Below are 18,564 nucleotides of genomic sequence, written 5' to 3' on the forward strand. Positions count from 1 at the left end.
AACTAACCTCTCTGTTGGTCTGTACTAAACCAAAGATAACTACCAACTGATATGGCACATACATACTTTTTTTTTTTTTTTTATTCATGATAAATCAATGTTCAACAAAGTTTTCTATTTAATATTATGCATTCCATGCATTTTGCTTTGTTGCAGTGCTAATAAAGAAGCTCAACCTTCACCTTTACAGAATCATGTTAGTCATTTCAAATGAATTTGGGAAGCTAGTTCATTTTGGCTAGCATTACATGTGAACTCAATACTCCTGTCTCCCATCACCCCTTAACCTTCTGTATAATCTGCCTCCTTTGGCCCTGCCGTTAGGCTATTTTGTTTTGTAGGAGGGGCAGGAGCAGGAGCAGGGTGTGCTTTCGGGAGGAGCTGAAGCAGAAAGTCACTCAGAAGAACCTTGTTACCTCCACTTTGCTTCACACCAGCAGTCAATCCTTAACTTCTTCCACTTTTAAACCCTTATTGCCAGAACCATGTCCCGTCCTCTTACTGACCAGGAGAAGCGAAAGCAGATCAGTGTTCGAGGTTTAGCTGGAGCAGAGAATGTTTCTGAGCTCAAAAAGAATTTCAACCGCCACTTACACTTCACACTTGTGAAAGATCGAAATGTAGCTAACCCTCGAGACTACTACTTTGCTTTAGCCCACACAGTGCGTGATCACCTAGTGGGTCGGTGGATCAGAACGCAACAGCATTACTATGAACATGATCCTAAGGTAAGTTGCACTTTGAACAGGTATTCCATAAAGATCGAGAGGGCTGATACTTTGGTACTAGTGGTCATACTGTTCTCAGGGAACACTTTCTTACTTTGTATTGTACACTAAACATTTTTTGCTGTCTATAGTCCTATAGACGTAAAGCATTTGGTTTGTCAAAATTTGCTGTCTTTCCTCTTATACATTTCAAAGCCTGATTTATCAAGGCTATTTAACCACTACACTCAAAGCATTTGAAGTGTTTACACCTCCATAATTACTAAGCACATCACCGCGTTAAATCCATAAACTATGTTAAACGGGCACCTCCTTCTGAGGCAAAGAAGCTGCCTGGATTATTATTCAATTCTCAGAAAATCCTCTAGTTCCCTTGCTTAATTTAGATAATGTTCTGTCTTCTGGTAATGTTATGCATCGAACAATAACCGATATATGCTGACTGTTTTGGTCTGTTTTTCTTTCTTTCTTCTTTATTTTTTATTTTAGGACTATTGCTTTAAAAGATCTATTAACAATGTACTTTTATTTTGATGTTACAAATGTTCTTTTTTCTTTGTACTTGAATATACATTCAATAAACGTTTATAATCAAAAAAGAAAAAAAAAATTAACAAAATACCTGAATATGCACATTTTGTTTGATTCGTTAAGGATCGATTAGATGTAATTATTTGCTATTTTTTTCATAGTAGTTGTAAAATGTTAGTCATTAAAGAAGAAAGAATGGTCAGGTCAGAGTTCTATTTACATTGGCATGTATAGAAAAACATAAATGAATGTATATGTGGAAAAGGAAGGTCTGTGACTTTGTTTAGATTCAGTATTCACCTATTTGTGAATCCTGACTTTTTTCACTATGGGTCCTTTAAAACTTAACCACTTAGGCCCTGGAGGATTTGGCTGCTCAAAGACATGGCCCCTTTTTTCAACTTGGCACTGCGTGATTTTAACTGATAATTGTGTGGTCATGCAATGCTGTACCCAAACAAAATTTACGTCCTTTTTTTCCCACAAACAGAGCTTTCTTTTGGTGGTATTTGTGATATTAATAAAAAAAGAGCTAACATTTTGTCTTTTAAAAAATATCGAATATACTCAATTTATGTCATATATTTTGGCCAAAATGTATTTAGCTACATGTCTTTGACAAAAAAAAATCTCAATGAGAATATTTTTATTGGTTTGCGCAAAAGTTATAGTGTCTACAAACTATGGTGTAAATACTGGAATTTATGCAGCTTTTACTTTCTGACTGCCTATCTCATTTCATGAAGTGCTAAAATGGCAGGGCAGTACAACCCCCCCCCCCCCCCAAATTACCACTTTTTGGAAAGTAGACATCCTAAGGAATGTCCTGAGAGCATGTTTGTTGAGCTCATTGAATATTTAATTTATTTGTCACAGGTGTTTGAAAAATGACTAAAAATGACTTTTTCATTGCATTTTCTCACTACCTATCACGGTTTAGGAGGCCCTGAAATGTCAAGATACCACAAAACCCCCCCAAATGACCCCATTTTGGAAAGAAGACACCCCAACCTGTTTGCTGAGAGGCATGGTGATTCCATGGAATATTTTATATTTTGCTACAAGTTTTGAGAAAATGAAATTTTTTTTTACACAAAGTTGTCACTAAAAGATACATTTCTCACACATGACATTGGTATATGTGGAATGACAGCCCAAAATACATTCTGCTGCTTCTCCTGAGTACAGGGATACCACATGTGTAAGACTTTTTGGGAGCCTAGCTGTGTACGGGCCCCCGGAAACCAATCACCACCTTCAGGTTTTCTAATGGCGTAAATTGTGCATTTCACCTCCGCACTACCTGTCACAGTTTCAGAGGCCTTGAAATTTCAAGATAGCAAAAAACCCCCCAACTGACCCCATTTTGCAAAGTAGACACTCCAAGCTATTTTCTGAGAGGCATGGTGAGTCAATGGAATATTTTATATTTTGCCACAAGTTCAGGAAAAATTATTATTATTATTATTTTTTTTTACGCAAAGTTGTCACTAAATGATATATTGCTCACACATGCCATGGGTATATGTGACATGACACCCCAAATTACATTTTGCTGCTTCTCCTGAGAATGGGGATACCCCATGTGTGAGATTTTTTTGCAGTCTAGCCGATTACAGGACCCCAAAAACCAATCACCACCTTCAGGCTTTCCAATGGCGTAAATTGTTGATTCCTGACTACCTATCACAGTTTCGGAGGCCATGAAATGCCAAGACAGCACAAACCCCCCCAAATGACCCATTTTCGGAAAGTAGACACCCTAAGCTATTTGCAGAGAGGCATGTTGAGTGTTTTGCAGATCTCACTTTTTGTCACAAAATTTTGGAAATTAAAAAAAAGAGGGAAAAAAATGCATTTTCCTTTTTTTTTCTTCTTTTTTTTTCATTTTCCAAAATAAATGAGAGCTGTAAAATACTCACCATGCCTCTCAGCAAATAGCTTGGAGTGTCTACTTTGCAAAATGTGGTCATGGGGGGGGGGGGGGGGGTTTGTGCTATCTTGGCATTTCATGGCCTTCAAAACTGTGATAGGTAGTAAGGAGTGAAATCAATAATTTACGCCCTTAGAAAGCCTGAAGGATGTGATTGGTTTTCGGGGTCCTGTATGTGGCTAGACTGCCAAAAAGTCTCACACATGGGGTATCCCTGTACTTAAGAGAAGCAGCAGAATGTATTTTGGGGTGTCATTTCACATATACCCATGGCATGTGTGAGCAATATATCATTTAGTGACATCTTTGTGTAAAAAAACAAAAAAAGTAAATAATAATAATTTTCCCGAAACTTGTGGCAAAACATAAAATATTCCATGGACTCATCATGCCTCTCAGCTAATAGCTTGGAGTGTCTACTTTGCAAAATGGGGTAATTTAGGGCGGGGTTTGTGCTATCTTGGAATTTCAGGGCCTCTGAAACTGTGACAGGTAGTGCGGAGGTGAAATGCACAATTTACGCCATTAGAAAACCTGAAGGTGGTGATTTGCTTTCGGGGTCCCGTACACAGCTAGGCTCCCAAAAAGTCTCACAAATGCAGTATCCCTGTACTCAGGAGAAGCAGCAGAATGTATTTTGGGCTGTCGTTCCACATATACCTATGTCATGTGTGAGAAATGTATCTTTTAGTGACAACTTTGTGTTTAAAAAAATCTAATTTTCCCAAAACTTGTGGCAAAAAATAAAATATTTCATGGACCACCATGCCTCTCAGCAAACAGTTTGGGGTGTCTACTTTCCAAAATGGGGTCATTTGGGGGGGGGGGGGTTTGTGGTATCTTGACATTTCAGGGCCTCCTAAACCGTGATAGGTAGTGAGAAAATGCAATGAAAAATGTACGCCCTTTGAAATTCTGAAGGTGGTGATTGGTTTCTTGGGTCCCATACACAGCTAGGCTCCCAAAAAGTCTCACATATGTGGTATCCCTGTACTCAGGAGAAGCAGCAAAATATATTTTGGGGTGTTATTTCACATATACCCATGGCATGCGAGAGCAATATATCATTTAGTGACAACTTTGTGTAAAAAAACAAAAAAACAAATTGTCACCTTCCCGAAACTTAGGGCAAAACATAAAATACTCCATGGACTCAATATGCCTCTAAGCAAATAGCTTTGGGTGTCTACTTTTCAAAAAGGGGTCATTTGGGGGGTGTTTGAACTGTCCTGGCATTTTATGCTCAATCTTAGTCACACATCATCCACTCTTCTAACCACTTGAAAACCAAGCCTTTTCTGTGACTTTTTGTTTACATGAAAAAATATTTTTTTTTTACTAGAAAATTACTTTGAACCCCCAACCATTATATATTTTGTTAAAGCAGAGGCCCTACAGAACAAAATGGTGGATGTTGCAATTTTTTTTGTCACACGGTATTTGCGCACAGATTTTCAAAACGTAATTTCTGCAAAAAAAATACATTATTTTTAAATTTAATGCACAAATACACTATATAATTCCAAATTGTTTGGTAAAAAATGTAAAAGATGATCTTATGCCGAGTACATAGATACCAAACATGACATGCTTTAAAAATTGCGCACGCCTGTGCAGCGGCAGCAATCTACGTACATTTTTAAAAGCCTTTAAAAGTCTCTACAGGTTTCCACTTTAGACTTACAGAGGAGGTCTACTGCAAGAATTACTGCCCTCGACCTTGCGTTCGCGGCGATACCTCACATGCATGCTGCAATTGCGGTTTACATATGACACTAGACCAACGCTTGTGTGCGCCTTTGTGCGCAAGCAGGGGGGGACAGGGGGGCTTGATTTTTTTTTTTTTTTGCTTTTTTATGCTATTTTGACACCTTTCCTTTCATTTTTTTGTTTTTAATCATTTTTATTGTTATCACAGTGAATTTAAATATCCCCTATGATAGCAATCTGTAGTGAGAGGTACTCTTTTTTAAAAAAATTGGGGTCTTTTAGACTCTAGATCTCTCCTCTGACCTTAACACATCTGACCACACCAAAATTGGTGTGATAAAAATGCTTTCCCAATTTCCCAATGGCGCTGTTTATTTCTGGTGAAACAGAAGTCATGAAATGCTCGTAGCTTCCGGTATCTTAGGCCATAGAGATGATTGGAGCCATTCTAGTCTCCAATCAGCTCTATGGTTAGATAATTGAATCACCAGCTGTTAACTGGTGTAACAGGAGAGCCCGAGAAAAACCCCGGAAGGCGGCGGCAGGAGGGGGGGAATCCCCTCCCACTGCTTGTAAAAGCAATCTGGCGGCCAATTATCCAATAGGATTGCTTTTACATGTAAGCCGACCACTGGCTGTAAAAAACGATACCAAGATGATGCCTAAATCTGCAGGCATCATCCTGGTATAACCAGTCAAAGTCCAGCAACGTACCAGTACATTGCTGGTCCTTGTTTGGCATGTAGTGTAGGTTTTTTTTTTCATGCAGCCTGTGGGCAAAACGAAAAAAAGAGAACCTAACAGAAATCTCTGCAGGAAAATTGTGTAGTATACGCACCATTAACCACCCAAACATCCAAACCCACTTCTTAATGGCGGGTATACATGACAAAATTCCACGTATACCTAAAGGTATTTTAGCTGCAGTGGTGAAATCAACCTACCACAGCGCTGCCATCAGAGGTATCCATATATGCTGAGCGCAAACGCTGTTTGTGTCAGAATATATAAAATCAGTGTGGCAGCCGATGAGTGTACCTGCAAGGCAAACAGGTAAACAAAAGAATGAAAAACAAACAAAATACAGTAAAAGTACAGTAGGAAGAGTAGAAGAACAGAAAAATGACTGAAACTACAACTGTTTTTGGCTTTTTTATTTTTTATATATATATATTTTTTTTTTTTACACTTTTTTTTTTTTTTTTTTTGTATTTTTTTTTTTTTACACTTTTTTTTCTGAACTGCAACTTTCCAGGTTAGGGTCTCTCAAAATGTCGATAGCCATCAAACCTTTTTCGAGACCCTGTGTTAGTGTGCCCTACACTGTGTCGTGCTGTACCCTACACGAAAACTCAACTAGTGTGTGGTAGCGCTCAAAACATTCCCTGATGCAGAGACCAGGTTGGTCAAGACAGGTGGGACAATAATAGCGGGTGTCACGCCTAAATCCGCGCCTGCTACAGACACGACATCTTCTTTGGGGGTGTCTTTGGATAGGGGTACTCGGGAGGACATGTGAAAAATGCCTCTCATGCAGCCGGCTCACTGCATCTGGAAGGGGAAGTTGGGCAGGAACACCTCCTGGGTACAGGTAGGCATTGATGATCTCTGCCTGGAATTCTCGGAAGGATCCAGTTCGTCCTGACGCTCTGTATAGTATAAAGGGGTTCAGCATAGCCAATTGAAATAAATAAACAGACACTTTTTTGTACCAGTGTCTGGCTTTACGGACAACTAAGTACGGCGCCAAAATCTGGTCGTTGAGGTCCACCCCTCCCATATTAAGGTTATAGTCGTGAACACAGAGGGGTTTCTCTATAACGCCAGTGAAGGGAGGACAGAACGAAGCCCTGGCGATTAGGTCGCACGGTGCCATATGCGCCAATTTGTAATTGGAGCAGGTGACTAAAAAGTGGCATGCTTGTGTTAAAAATTGTCCACGTACAAATGGTACCCCTTTCCGGATAAGGGTGACATCAAGTCCCAAACTATCTTGCTGCTGCTCCCTATGTAGTCTGGGCAGTTGGGGGACTCCACAGTGCTATCTTTTCCCTCGTAAACCTGGAAATGAACTGTGTAGCCTGTGGCCCTGTCACACAGCTTATACAGCTTGACCCCGTATCTGGCACACTTGCTGGGCAGATACTGTTTCATAGCAAGGTGGCCAGTAAACTTAATCAGGGACTCATCAACACAGACAACTTGTTGGGGGGTAAACAAGGCTGCAAACCGCTGATTGAAGTGGTCTACGAGGGGCCGAATTTTGTGGAGCCGGTCATATTCAGGGTCTCCCCGAGTGCGACAGATTTCATTGTCGTTGAAAAGCATAAACCGCAGAATTTGCTCGTATCTCGCCCTGGACATGGACCAATATAACCACAATTCACTCTTTTTCCTTATGCCCATGTTGAGGGAAAGGCATAGAAACGTCTTACACTCGGAAACCGTTACAGGTTTCCGGCCGAATTGTCTGGCAAGGGACGAATTTGGGTTTGCGGCGATGAATTGACCAGCGTATAAATTTGTTTGGTCCACAATAGATCTGAAAAGATTTTCCGTGAAAAACAGCTCATAAAAATTCAGGGAAGTAAAATTGGCTGTTTCCACGTAAAATCCAATTTGGCCAGTGAATGGGGAAAGTACGGGCGCTGTAGTATCAGTGGGTTGCCAATCAGGATATGCCAGCGCATCAGGGAGGGCACTATGGGCTCTACGGGACTGTCTTTGAATACGCGGTGGCTGCGGGCCACTACTTGTGCTAGCCACTGCACCAGCTTCAACTGCACTTATGGGACTTGCCACATCACCAAGTGTTACTGCAGTGCTGGTTGTACTAGGTCCAGGGTGTACTAGGCCGCTGGTGCTCGCCAGATCACCAGAAGGCTGAGTGGCACTAGTACCGACACTCCATACAAGCACCCTGCAATTCCTGCAACTCAGCAACTCAGAATGGGGTCGGGTATGCCTGGTCTTAACAGGGACCCATCCGTCGTCAGAGCTATCTTTCAGGGAGCTGCTGCTCTCTTCAGGTTCGTATACTGACCCTGATTCTGCCAGTGAGGCTTCCCCATTGCTCTCATCTGACATGGTCAGTATTCTGTAGGCCTCTGCACTACTGTACCACTGTTTGGTCATTTTAGCAACTAAATTTACAGGTACAGTAGTGTGACTCACAGGTAAAAAAGCACCTGATTGTCAAGGACTATTTCAACCGCTACCAAAAAAACCTGCTAATGCTAGCAGGGATCAGGCCTGACTCTGCTAACACAGCAGTTTTGTGTGTTTTGTGTTTTTTGTAAGTGACAGTAATCTATTGATTACTACACTTGCCTGGGTGGGGTGGGGTGGGCTGGGTGGAGGGGCTAAATGCAGGTGCTGACAGGAATCAGTGCTGATCCTGCAAACACTGCGTTTTGGGAACCCTAAACTATTGGGGACGCTAGTATAGTTCTGATAAGATCAGATATTGATCTGTTCAAACACTATACTAGTAATGGAGGTGTATGTATGTGTATGTGTGTGTATGTGTGTGTATGTGGTAATCAAGGGGTTATTTCTAACTATGTGTCGGGGATCTGCGCTATCCTAGACTGACGCTAACACTAACTAATGTCACCTGACATAATAGTAATCAGAAAAAAACTGTACACTATAAAAGTGACACTGTGACAGGGCAATGAAGGGATTAACTGGGGGTGATCAGGGGGGATCAGGGGGTTTATCTTTGTTGGGGGGGCTGGGGGGGTGGCGGGGACCCTAAACCTACTTGGGACAGAAATGTACTCGCTAGCGCTAACTGAAGTCACAATCACACTATCACAGATATACAGAAAAACACCATATTACCTGTGTATAGTGTGCAATGTGAAAGGGGGGAAGGAAGTAACTGGGGGTGATCAGGGGGTTAAATCTTTATGGGGGGTCGGTATCCTAACCCTAAAAGGAACGGCCGCAAGCCACAGTAATACAGCTATATAGGAAACTGCTATATACTATATGCAGGGTGTGTTGTGACAGGGGGTGTAGGGGTTAACTGGGGGTGCTCAAGGGGTAAAATCTTTATTGTGGGGGGAGGCGGGGACCCTATACCTCCTTGGAACAGAAACGAACTCGCTAGCGCTAACTCAAGTCACAATCACACTAATACAAAATACAGTAAACCACTATATTACCTGTATATTAGTGTGCAATGTGACAGGGGGAAGGGGTTAACTGGGGGGGGGATCATGGGGGATCAGCGGGTTAAATCTTTATTTGGGGGGGTTGTATCCAAAGCCTAAAAGGAACGGCCGCAAGCGCTAAACCTGGTCACAAGGCACACTTATACAGGTATATAGGAAAATGCTATATACTGTATACAGTGTGTGTTGTGACAGGGGGTGTAGGGGTTAACTGGGGGGTGATCGGGAGTTAAATGTGCCTAGCCTAGGTGTGTGTGTAGGTGCTAGGTGCAGTACTCAGAGTTCAGATCCGCTCTCTCCTCTCGATGAATCCAAAAAGGATTTTGGGAGGAGAGAGGGGGTCTTTTCTGTGCCTGTGTTTACATTTCACAGGCACAGACAGTATCTGATTGGGCAGTACCGATCAACAGGTCCAGGCCAAAAATCATTGGCCTGGACCTGATGACTGATCAGTTCTGAACCCAATCAGATCATCAGCGGGGCCGAGGGTACGCGGGAGCGCGCCCCAGAGCGGCGGGGGCGAGCGATGTAGGGCTACGTCACTTTGCCTGTAAGCGGCTAACTGCCTCAGTAAATAGTCATGCGGCAGTCGGCAAGCAGTTAAGCATGCTGTTGCAGTGGACACACACATTAAAGACACGTTAGGAATGTTATGGCACACATTACCTTAACCACTTCCCGCCCGCCCTATTACAGAATGACGGCGGGAATGTGGTTGTGTTATCCTAACCGGACGTCATATGACAGCGGCAGGATAACACAGCCCCGGGGGGTGCGCAGAGCGGCGATCGGTGATGCGAGGTGTCAGTCTGACACCCTGCATCTCCGATCTCGGTAAAGAGACTACTGACATAGCTCTTTACCATGTGATCAGCCGTGTCCAATCACGGCTGGTCACATAGTAAATAGGAACAGCCGTTGATCGGCTTTCCTTAGTTCGTGCCTGACAGGCACGAGTAAAGGAGCGCCGATCGGCGGCTCCCCTGACAGGGGGGGGGGTCGGCACTGGTAATCAGATCATTGATTATCAGTGCAGACCCTCGGGGGGGGGGATGCCACTAGATCCACCAGGGATGCCCACTATGACCCCAGGGATGCCCACTATGACCCCAGGGATGCCCACTATGGCCACCAGGGATGGCAATCAGGGCTCAGGGAGCCCCCCATTGCCCTCCCCATCAGTGCTGCCCACCAGTGCCCTCCCTATCAGTGCTGCCCACACACAAGTGCCCATCATTGCCATCCTTTAGTGTCGCCCACCAGTGCCCATTATTGCCCACCGGTGCCGCCTATCAGTGCCCATTAGTGCCCACCAGTGCCGCCCATCAGTGCCGATCAGTGCCACCCATCAGTGCCCATCAGTGCCCACCAGTGCCGCCTATCAGTGCCCATTAGTGCCCGTCAGTGCCACCTATCAGTGCCCGTCAGTGCCACCTATCAGTGCCCAGCAGTGCCGCCTATCAGTGCCCACCAATGCTGCATATCAGTGCTACCTATCAGTGCCACATATCAGTGCCTATCAGTGCCGCATATCAGTGCCGCCTATCAGTGCCGCCTATCAGTGCCACCCCATCAGTGCCACCCCATCAGTGCCTCCTCATCAGTGCCTGTCAGTGCAGTCTCATCAGTGCTCATCAGTGCAGGAAAAAACGTATTTATTTACAAAATTGTATAACATAAACAAAAAAACTTTTTTTTTTTCAAACTTTTCGGTCTTTTTTTATTTGTTTAGCAAAAAGGAAAAAACCCAGAGGTGATCAAATACCACCAAAAGAAAGCTCTATTTGTGGGGGGAAAATGACATAAATTTGGTGTAGGTACAGTGTTGCATGACCGCGCAATTGTCATTCAAAATGCAACAGCGCTAAAAGGGGAAAATTGGCCTGGGCAGGAAGGGAGGGAAGTGCCCTGTATTAAAGTGGTTAAAGCACAATGGCCTCTGGGCTCTAAGAAAAAAACCTTTGTAGTTGGGCCCCCAGCACTGCAAGGGTTAAAGTGTATGTTACCTCAACATTTTGATTTTTTGATCCATGTCTGTGGTACCATCTGCTTTTCTATTTCAAACTGACCACCCCAGGAACATGGAAGCACATCCTTGCATTGTCCGTTTTCTTTTTTGCATTCTACTTGGTAGCACAGCCTGCCTGTAATCCAACTGTTAGACTTGTGCTGAAACGCCTCCCCTGTACAGTCAGTTGGAAGATCATTGTACTACTGTTTCTCTGCTGCTCACCCTCTGCAGTCCCCCCAGCTCTCTAAGCCCCTTATGCAGCTGAGAGCAGAGGTCATGTGATCACATAATAATAATAATAGGTATTAAATACATACACAATTGTTTTCCCATGCATTTCTGTTTTAAATTTATATTTTAAATACCTATTAACTTTAGGGGTAGATAAAAAAAGGCTGCATTGTCTACTTTACCTTTGCTTTGGCACTATCTTTTTTCCCCCTCTGGGAACTTCGGGATGGATGTTATACCTTAGTGTCATCACGTACAATGCAGGGCTATTAACCTTGAACTGTATGTGAAGGAGGCAGGACTGTATGCTGGACTGAGCAATAAGGTAAGTATTTTGCCTTATTCCTCAATCCTCAAAGAAACTGGCATTAAACCCCTGCAGTGCGAGGGGCTCCTCTGCAAGGGTATTTTCTACTTGTGCCCCAGAGTTGGGCTTTAAAGCAGCAACCCACAGCAGTGGTGCAAATTGACTACGATGGATAAAAAAAAAGTACAAGACCCCTTTTTTTAACAATACAGCACACTACACCTCCAGGTATATGTTTAGTGGTGCACTGTGGTGTGTTGGGGTTCCAATCAAAGTGAATGTAACTGCATTGCATAACACAAAGAGCAGGTGCTTTTTTATGTGTTATGAGCTATCGTTTTTCAAACAAGATGCCAGAAATATTAGCAGTTAGTCCAAATGTTGCTACTTTGGGCAATGTGAAGGAAAATGTATGCAATACAGCTGACAAGGATAAATCTGTGCCAGGTAATTATGTGGGCCTCAGATCCTTGGCATTGCTGGTATTATAGCACATAAAACATACATTCAGGGAAATTCAGTAAAGCTATAACAGTTTTGTGGCGGTACTTTCCTCAAGAACTACAGTACCTGTGTCTAATTCAGGCAAGCATTTGCGGCAGTGTTGGTAATGTTACCAATATGTGTGGCAATATCAGGTAGCTCTTATACTGCCACATTAAGAATCTGTTGCTGTCCAAACTGACAATTTTAACTGAAAATTGCGCAGTTGTGCGACGCTGTACCCAAATAAAATTGATGTCTTTTTTTCCCACAAATAGAGCTTTCTTTTGGTGGTATTTGATCACCCCCTGTGTTTTTTTTTTTTTTTGCGCTGTACACAAAAATAGAACCAACCTTTTGAAAAAAAAAAAAAAATCATATACTTTCTGCTATAAAACATTCCCAATAAAAAAAGTTAAAAATCAAATTTTTTCATTAATTTAGGCCAATAAAGTGTATATTAATTTATTAATAATAAGTAATATTGATTGGTTTGTGCAAAAAGTTATAGTGTCTAAAAACTACAGTATGGGACACATTTATGGACTTTTTATTTATTTTTTTATTGTTTTTACTAGTAATGGCGGCATCAGTGTTTTTTTTTTTTTCTGCAGGACTGCGACATTGGGGCGGACAAATCTGACACTAAGTGACACATTTTGGGGACCAGTGACACCAATACAGTGATCAGTGCTAAAAAAAATGCACTGTTACTGTATGTATGACACTGGCAAGGAAGGGGGTAACATGAGGGGCAATCAAGGGGTTAAGTGTACTCCTAGGGAGTGCTTTCTAACTGTACTGGGACTGGATGCACTAGAGGAAAAGAGAGATCTGTGTCTCAGCTAAGCTGAAACACAAGATCTCTCTTTTCCTCCCTGACAGAACAGCGGTCTGTCTTGTTTACATAGGCAGACCGCTGTTCTGTCATTCCATCAAATGCTTGGAGGGTCCTGGCGGATGTGCGGCCGCCAGACCCGCTGATGGGCTTCCGCTGCGTCTGGCGGGAGCGGCGCACATGCCCCTGAAAACCCGTGCCCAAAATCACGTACATGTATGTGATTTTGCGCAGCCGGGCCTCCCTGCCGTATTATGTATGCGGCAGGTGGTCTGGAAGCAGTTAAAGAACTGCCACCAGTTATCAGATTAGAAAACTGGTGGTAAGACAGACTTGCTCTGAGAAGGCGTATAGTAGTACGCCAGTACTTGGAGTGGAGCATGTTTGTGCTGGGAAGCTGGCATGTATGACAGCTTTCCACAATGTACTGTATCCCCGGCCTCATTTAGCATTTTGCCGGGAGATTCTCATGCCTACCGCTGGGTGTGCTCCGCCCATGCTCCCACCTGCAGGACCTAACTCATAAATGTGACTCCCTCCCGGCATTCCATAACTAAATTTTCACTCCTAAGTGGGAGTCTGTGCGGACATGGAGCTTCTTAGGAAAGGAAAATTGCGGTAAGTAGTTGATATTCAATTTTTCTGACTGCTCCCTGTCAGCCTACCACTGGGAATACACTAGTTAACCGGGGTGGGATAATGCGCCAACAAAATAAGGTTAATTATGGCCTCCAGCTAACTACATGACCATTTTTCCAAAATTAACATTTGTCATTAATGATGGATCTATGCAATAAAGAAAAATAAAGATTTGTATGGATGATCACATTGCCGCCTTGCATATTGACTTCATTGAGTCACTACAGGCGACTGCCCAGGAGGTTGCGACACTTCCTATGGAGCGCACCATTATTCTTTCCAAAGGGCCACCCCCCTATCCTTATATGAGAGGGAGATCACTTTCACAATCCAAGAAGCAATCGCCCTGCTTGAAGTTCTGGCCCCCTTTCGTGAAGCTCTGGAACCACAAAACAGGAAAACTGTTGCCCTTAATTTTGGGGTAGCATGCATATTCATCTTCAGTGTCTCCCTGGCATCCAAAAGACTAACTTTTTGACCGTCTTCCAGATGAAATGTAGGCAACATGATTTCTTGACTTAGATGGAATCTTAAGGCCAGTTTTGGAAAAGAATCCAACATCGGCAGCAGAATAACTCTGCCAAGAAGGACTTTTAAGGTTCTTTATACCCCAGAGCCACCAACTCAGAAACCCTCCTAGCTGAGGCTACTGCCACCAGGAAACCTAGCTTCCCATAGTGACAACTCCATCATGGATTTTTGGAGCAGACAGGTAGTTGAGTACTATTGTGAGGTCCCATGTGGGGGCTCTGGGAGGTCTTAGCTTTACTACAGCCTTAAGAATTGAAGTATCCTAGGTCCACTGTGTCCCATTAAGGGCCGACGTAGAGATGTGTCCTTTCAGTGTGCTTGCGCTCAGACCCATGTCTAGACCTCTTTGAAGAAAACTTGAGGACATGACAAACTCTTGCTTTCCTGATGTAGCATAGTCTTGGAATTTTGGCAGACTTTGTTTTACACTTTGTTTATGCTGTTGTTCCATGCTCTCATGAGCGCATCTACTATTTTCGAAGAGCAACCTAATTCTGCGAACATTCGCCTCTCAAAATCCATCTTCTCTGGAGCTGGTCAGAGAACTTGACCTTGTGCCCCCTGTCTGGCAACTGAGAAGATTTGTACTAGGTGTCTAAGTTATAAATAGTTTGGTGCATATCCACTGTTGAAGAGAAACCCCTTGAAAGGGTATCTTCTCCATGGACCCACTTAACATCCAGGATAGGAGAGACCATGGTCACGATAGTCACTAGGCATGCAGACACTGACAGGTGAAGAGGAACACCAGAACAATTCAGTACCTTACCACCGGTATGTTCTTTAGCAGCAGAGAAAGGCATACTTTGAACCATGATTAGTTGGGCTTCTAATTACAGAAGGACTGTGTAGGGGTCAGTTTAACCTGTTCTTTATTTGCCAACTTCTAATGGTAAAGTAATGTACCTGACCAATTCCATAAGGGACACACCAACCAAAAGGGGTGACTTCAAATGCTAGACACCTTTCTCTTCACAAGGGCAGCTGCTGTGATAACATGCTTTTTACTCCATTCTTCTAGCATGAGCGGTAATTCAGTCAGTATAGGGAAATTGCAAATGCGGTCTTTGGAGGCACTTGACATACTGCCACTGCTTTCCTTCTGTCTTCGGGCATCTCACTAGCTTTACAAAGGAGGGCTCAAACTGAATAAAGGTCCTGATCTGCCTCTTCTTTCTTTGGATTGGCCTGAGAAAGCTCTTGAGACTAGCTCTTGAGATCAGTTGCTGGTTTTGGAAGCAAAGTGGATCTTGCCAGAATAGATACCGTATATTGAAAACACATCAGATCTCAATGGGGTAAAACATCATGCTGGATATCTATACTGATATGGACTGTGTAATGTGTTAGGAACGAAAGAATGCCACATCGTTTGATGGAAATTAAAGACACCCCAAAAATCAAAGTGAAAAAATTATGCAGCAGGCTAGTCCATTTTGCTGAGATTTCAGTGCAGCAACTGGTACTTAGTAGTTTGTATGGCCCCCACGTGTTTGTACACATGCCTGACAATGTTAGGGCATGCTCCTACTGAGACAACGATTGGTGCCCTGGGTATTCCCTCCCAGATCTGGATCACGGCATCACTGAGTTTCTGAACAGACTGAGGTTCAACCTGGCGGCGTTGGATGGACTGAAATATAATTTCCCAGAGGTGTTCTATTGGATTTAGGTCAGACGAACATGGGGGCCATTTAATGGTATCAATTCCTTCATTCTCCAGGAACTGGTGGAATACTCTAGCCACATGAGGCTGGCCATTGTCGTGCACCAGGAGGAACCCAGGACCCACTGCACCAGCGTAGGATCTGACAATGGGTCCAAGGATTTCTTCCTGATACCAAATGGCAGCCAGAGTGCCATTGTCTACCCTGTAGAGGTCTGTGTGTCCCTCCATGGATATGCTTCCCCAGACCATCCCTAACCCACCACCAAACCGGTCATGCTGAGCTATGTTACAGGCAGCATAATGTTCTCCACAGCTTCTCTAGATCCTTTCAAGTCTGTCATATGTGCTCAGGGTGAACCTGCTCTCATCTGTAAAATGCACAGGGCGCCAGTGGCGAACCTGCCAATTCTGGTGTTTAATGGCAATTGCCAATCGAGTTCCATGATACTGGGCAGTGAGCACAGGGCCCATTAGAGGACGTCGGACCCTCAGGCCATCCACATGAAGTCTGTTTCTGATTGTTTGGTCACAGACATCACACCAGTGGCCAGCTGGAGGTCATTTTGTAGGGCTCTGGCAGTGCTCATCCTGTTCCTCCTTGCACAAAGGAGCAGATAATGGTCCTGCTGATGGGTTGGGGACCTTCTACGGCCCTGTCAGCTCTCCTAGAGTAACTGTCTGTCTCCTGGAACTTCCTCCATGCTCTTGAGACTATGCTAGGAGACACAGTAAACCTTCTGGCAGTGGCACGTATTGATGTGCCATCCTAGAGGTGTTGGACTGCCTGTGCAACCTCTATAGGGTCCAGGTCTCACGCTACCAGTAGTGACACTTACCCTAGCCAAATGCAAAACTAGTGAAAAACAGTCAGAAAAGATGAGTAGGGAAAAAAATGCCATTTGCCTCCACCTGTAAAAGCATTCCTGTTTTGAGGGTTGCTTCATTGTTGCCCATCTAGTGTACCTGGTTTTTATTTCATTAACACCAAAGCAGCGGAAAGTGATTAACAACCCCCTCTGCTACTTAATTGACCAAATCAATATCCCAGTAGTTTCATTGACTTGATGCTATACTCCTGATTAAAAAGTGTTCCTTTAATTTTTTTGAGCAGTGAATGTGTGTATATATGTATCTATATATACACAGGCGGTCCCCGGGTTACAAACATCCAACTTACAAACGACTCCTACTTACAAACGGAGAGAGACAACAGGAAGTGAGCGGAAATCTACCCCTAGGAAGGGAAATTCACTCCTGGAAGAGTTCTCATGGGAAAAAGGTGCCTCCACTGAAGCTTTATCAGTAATCCCTGTTTCCACAATAACCCAAAATTTTCAAAATCCAGTTGTCATATGGACAGAAAGTGAGGTGAAATCTTCTACAAAGGAGTAGAGACAGCAAAACAAATGTTACAGGGGTGTTAACCCTTCCCTGTGCTATCCGAAAAACTGAAAAATTATTCTTTTGGCTGGAGCTACACTTAAAAAATTTACCTTTTCTGACTTACAAACAAATTCGACTTAAGAACAAACCTACAGTCCCTATCTTGTTTGTAACCCGGGGATCGCATATGTATATATATATATATATATATATATATATATATATATATATATATATATATATATATATATATATATATATATATATATATATAGTGGGTGTGTGTGTGTGCGCGTGTATGTATGTATGTATGTGTTTGTGTGTATATATATATATAAACAGTGCCTTGCGAAAGTATTCGGCCCCCTTGAACTTTTTGACCTTTTGCCACATTTCAGGCTTCAAACATAAAGATATAAAACTGTAATTTTTTGTAAAGAATCAACAACAAGTGGGACACAATCATGAAGTGGAACGAAATTTATTGAATATTTCAAACTTTTTTAACAAATAAAAAACTGAAAAATTGAACGTGCAAAATTATTCAGCCCCCTTAAGTTAATACTTTGTAGCGCAACCTTTTGCTGCGGTTACAGCTGTAAGTCGCTTGGGGTATGTCTCTATCAGTTTTGCACATCGAGAGACTGAAATTTTTGCCCATTCCTCCTTGCAAAACAGCTTGAGCTCAGTGAGGTTGGATTAAGAGCGTTTGTGAACAGCAGTTTTCAGTTCTTTCCACAGATTCTGGATTGGATTCAGATCTGGACTTTGACTTGGCCATTCTAACACCTGGATATGTTTATTGGTGAACCATTCCATTGTAGATTTTGCTTTATGTTTTGGATCATTGTCTTGTTGGAAGACAAATCTCCGTCCCAGTCTCAGGCCTTTTGCAGACTCCATCAAGTTTTCTTCCAGATTGGTCCTGTATTTGGCTCCATCCATCTTCCCATCAATTTTAACCATCTTCCCTGTCCTTGCTGAAGAAAAGCAGGCCCAAACCATGATGCTGCCACCACCATGTTTGACAGTGGGGATGGTGTGTTCAGGGTGATGAGCTGTGTTGCTTTTACGCCAAACATAACGTTTTGCATTGTTGCCAAAAAATTTGATTTTGGTTTCATCTGACCAGAGCACCTTCTTCCACATGTTTGGTGTGTCTCCCAGGTGGCTTGTGGCAAACTTTAAACAACACTTTTTATGGATATCTTTAAGAAATGGCTTTCTTCTTGCCACTCTTCCATAAAGGCTAGATTTGTGCAGCATACGACTGATTGTTGTCCTATGGACAGAGTCTCCCACCTCAGCTGTAGATCTCTGCAGTTCATCCAGAGTGATCATGGGCCTCTTGGCTGCATCTCTGATCAGCTTTCTCCTTGTATGAGCTGA

General features: G+C 43.1%; 1 protein-coding gene across 1 annotated transcript in view; it reads left to right on the forward strand.

The window, feature by feature from the left end:
* The first annotated feature begins 385 nt into the window (after positions 1-385).
* The window catches only part of PYGM (glycogen phosphorylase, muscle associated), a 982,083-nt gene continuing 963,904 nt past the window's right edge, over positions 386-18,564 (forward strand). Inside the window, exon 1 of the mRNA XM_082270768.1 lies at positions 386-728. Within this exon, the coding sequence (XP_082126894.1) occupies positions 486-728 (243 nt within the window). The 5' untranslated portion in view covers positions 386-485. The remainder of the gene's footprint in view (positions 729-18,564) is intronic.

This window comes from Pelophylax lessonae (genome assembly GCF_965119305.1).
Source record: "Pelophylax lessonae genome assembly, chromosome: 10".
NCBI classification, from domain to species: Eukaryota; Metazoa; Chordata; class Amphibia; order Anura; family Ranidae; genus Pelophylax; species Pelophylax lessonae.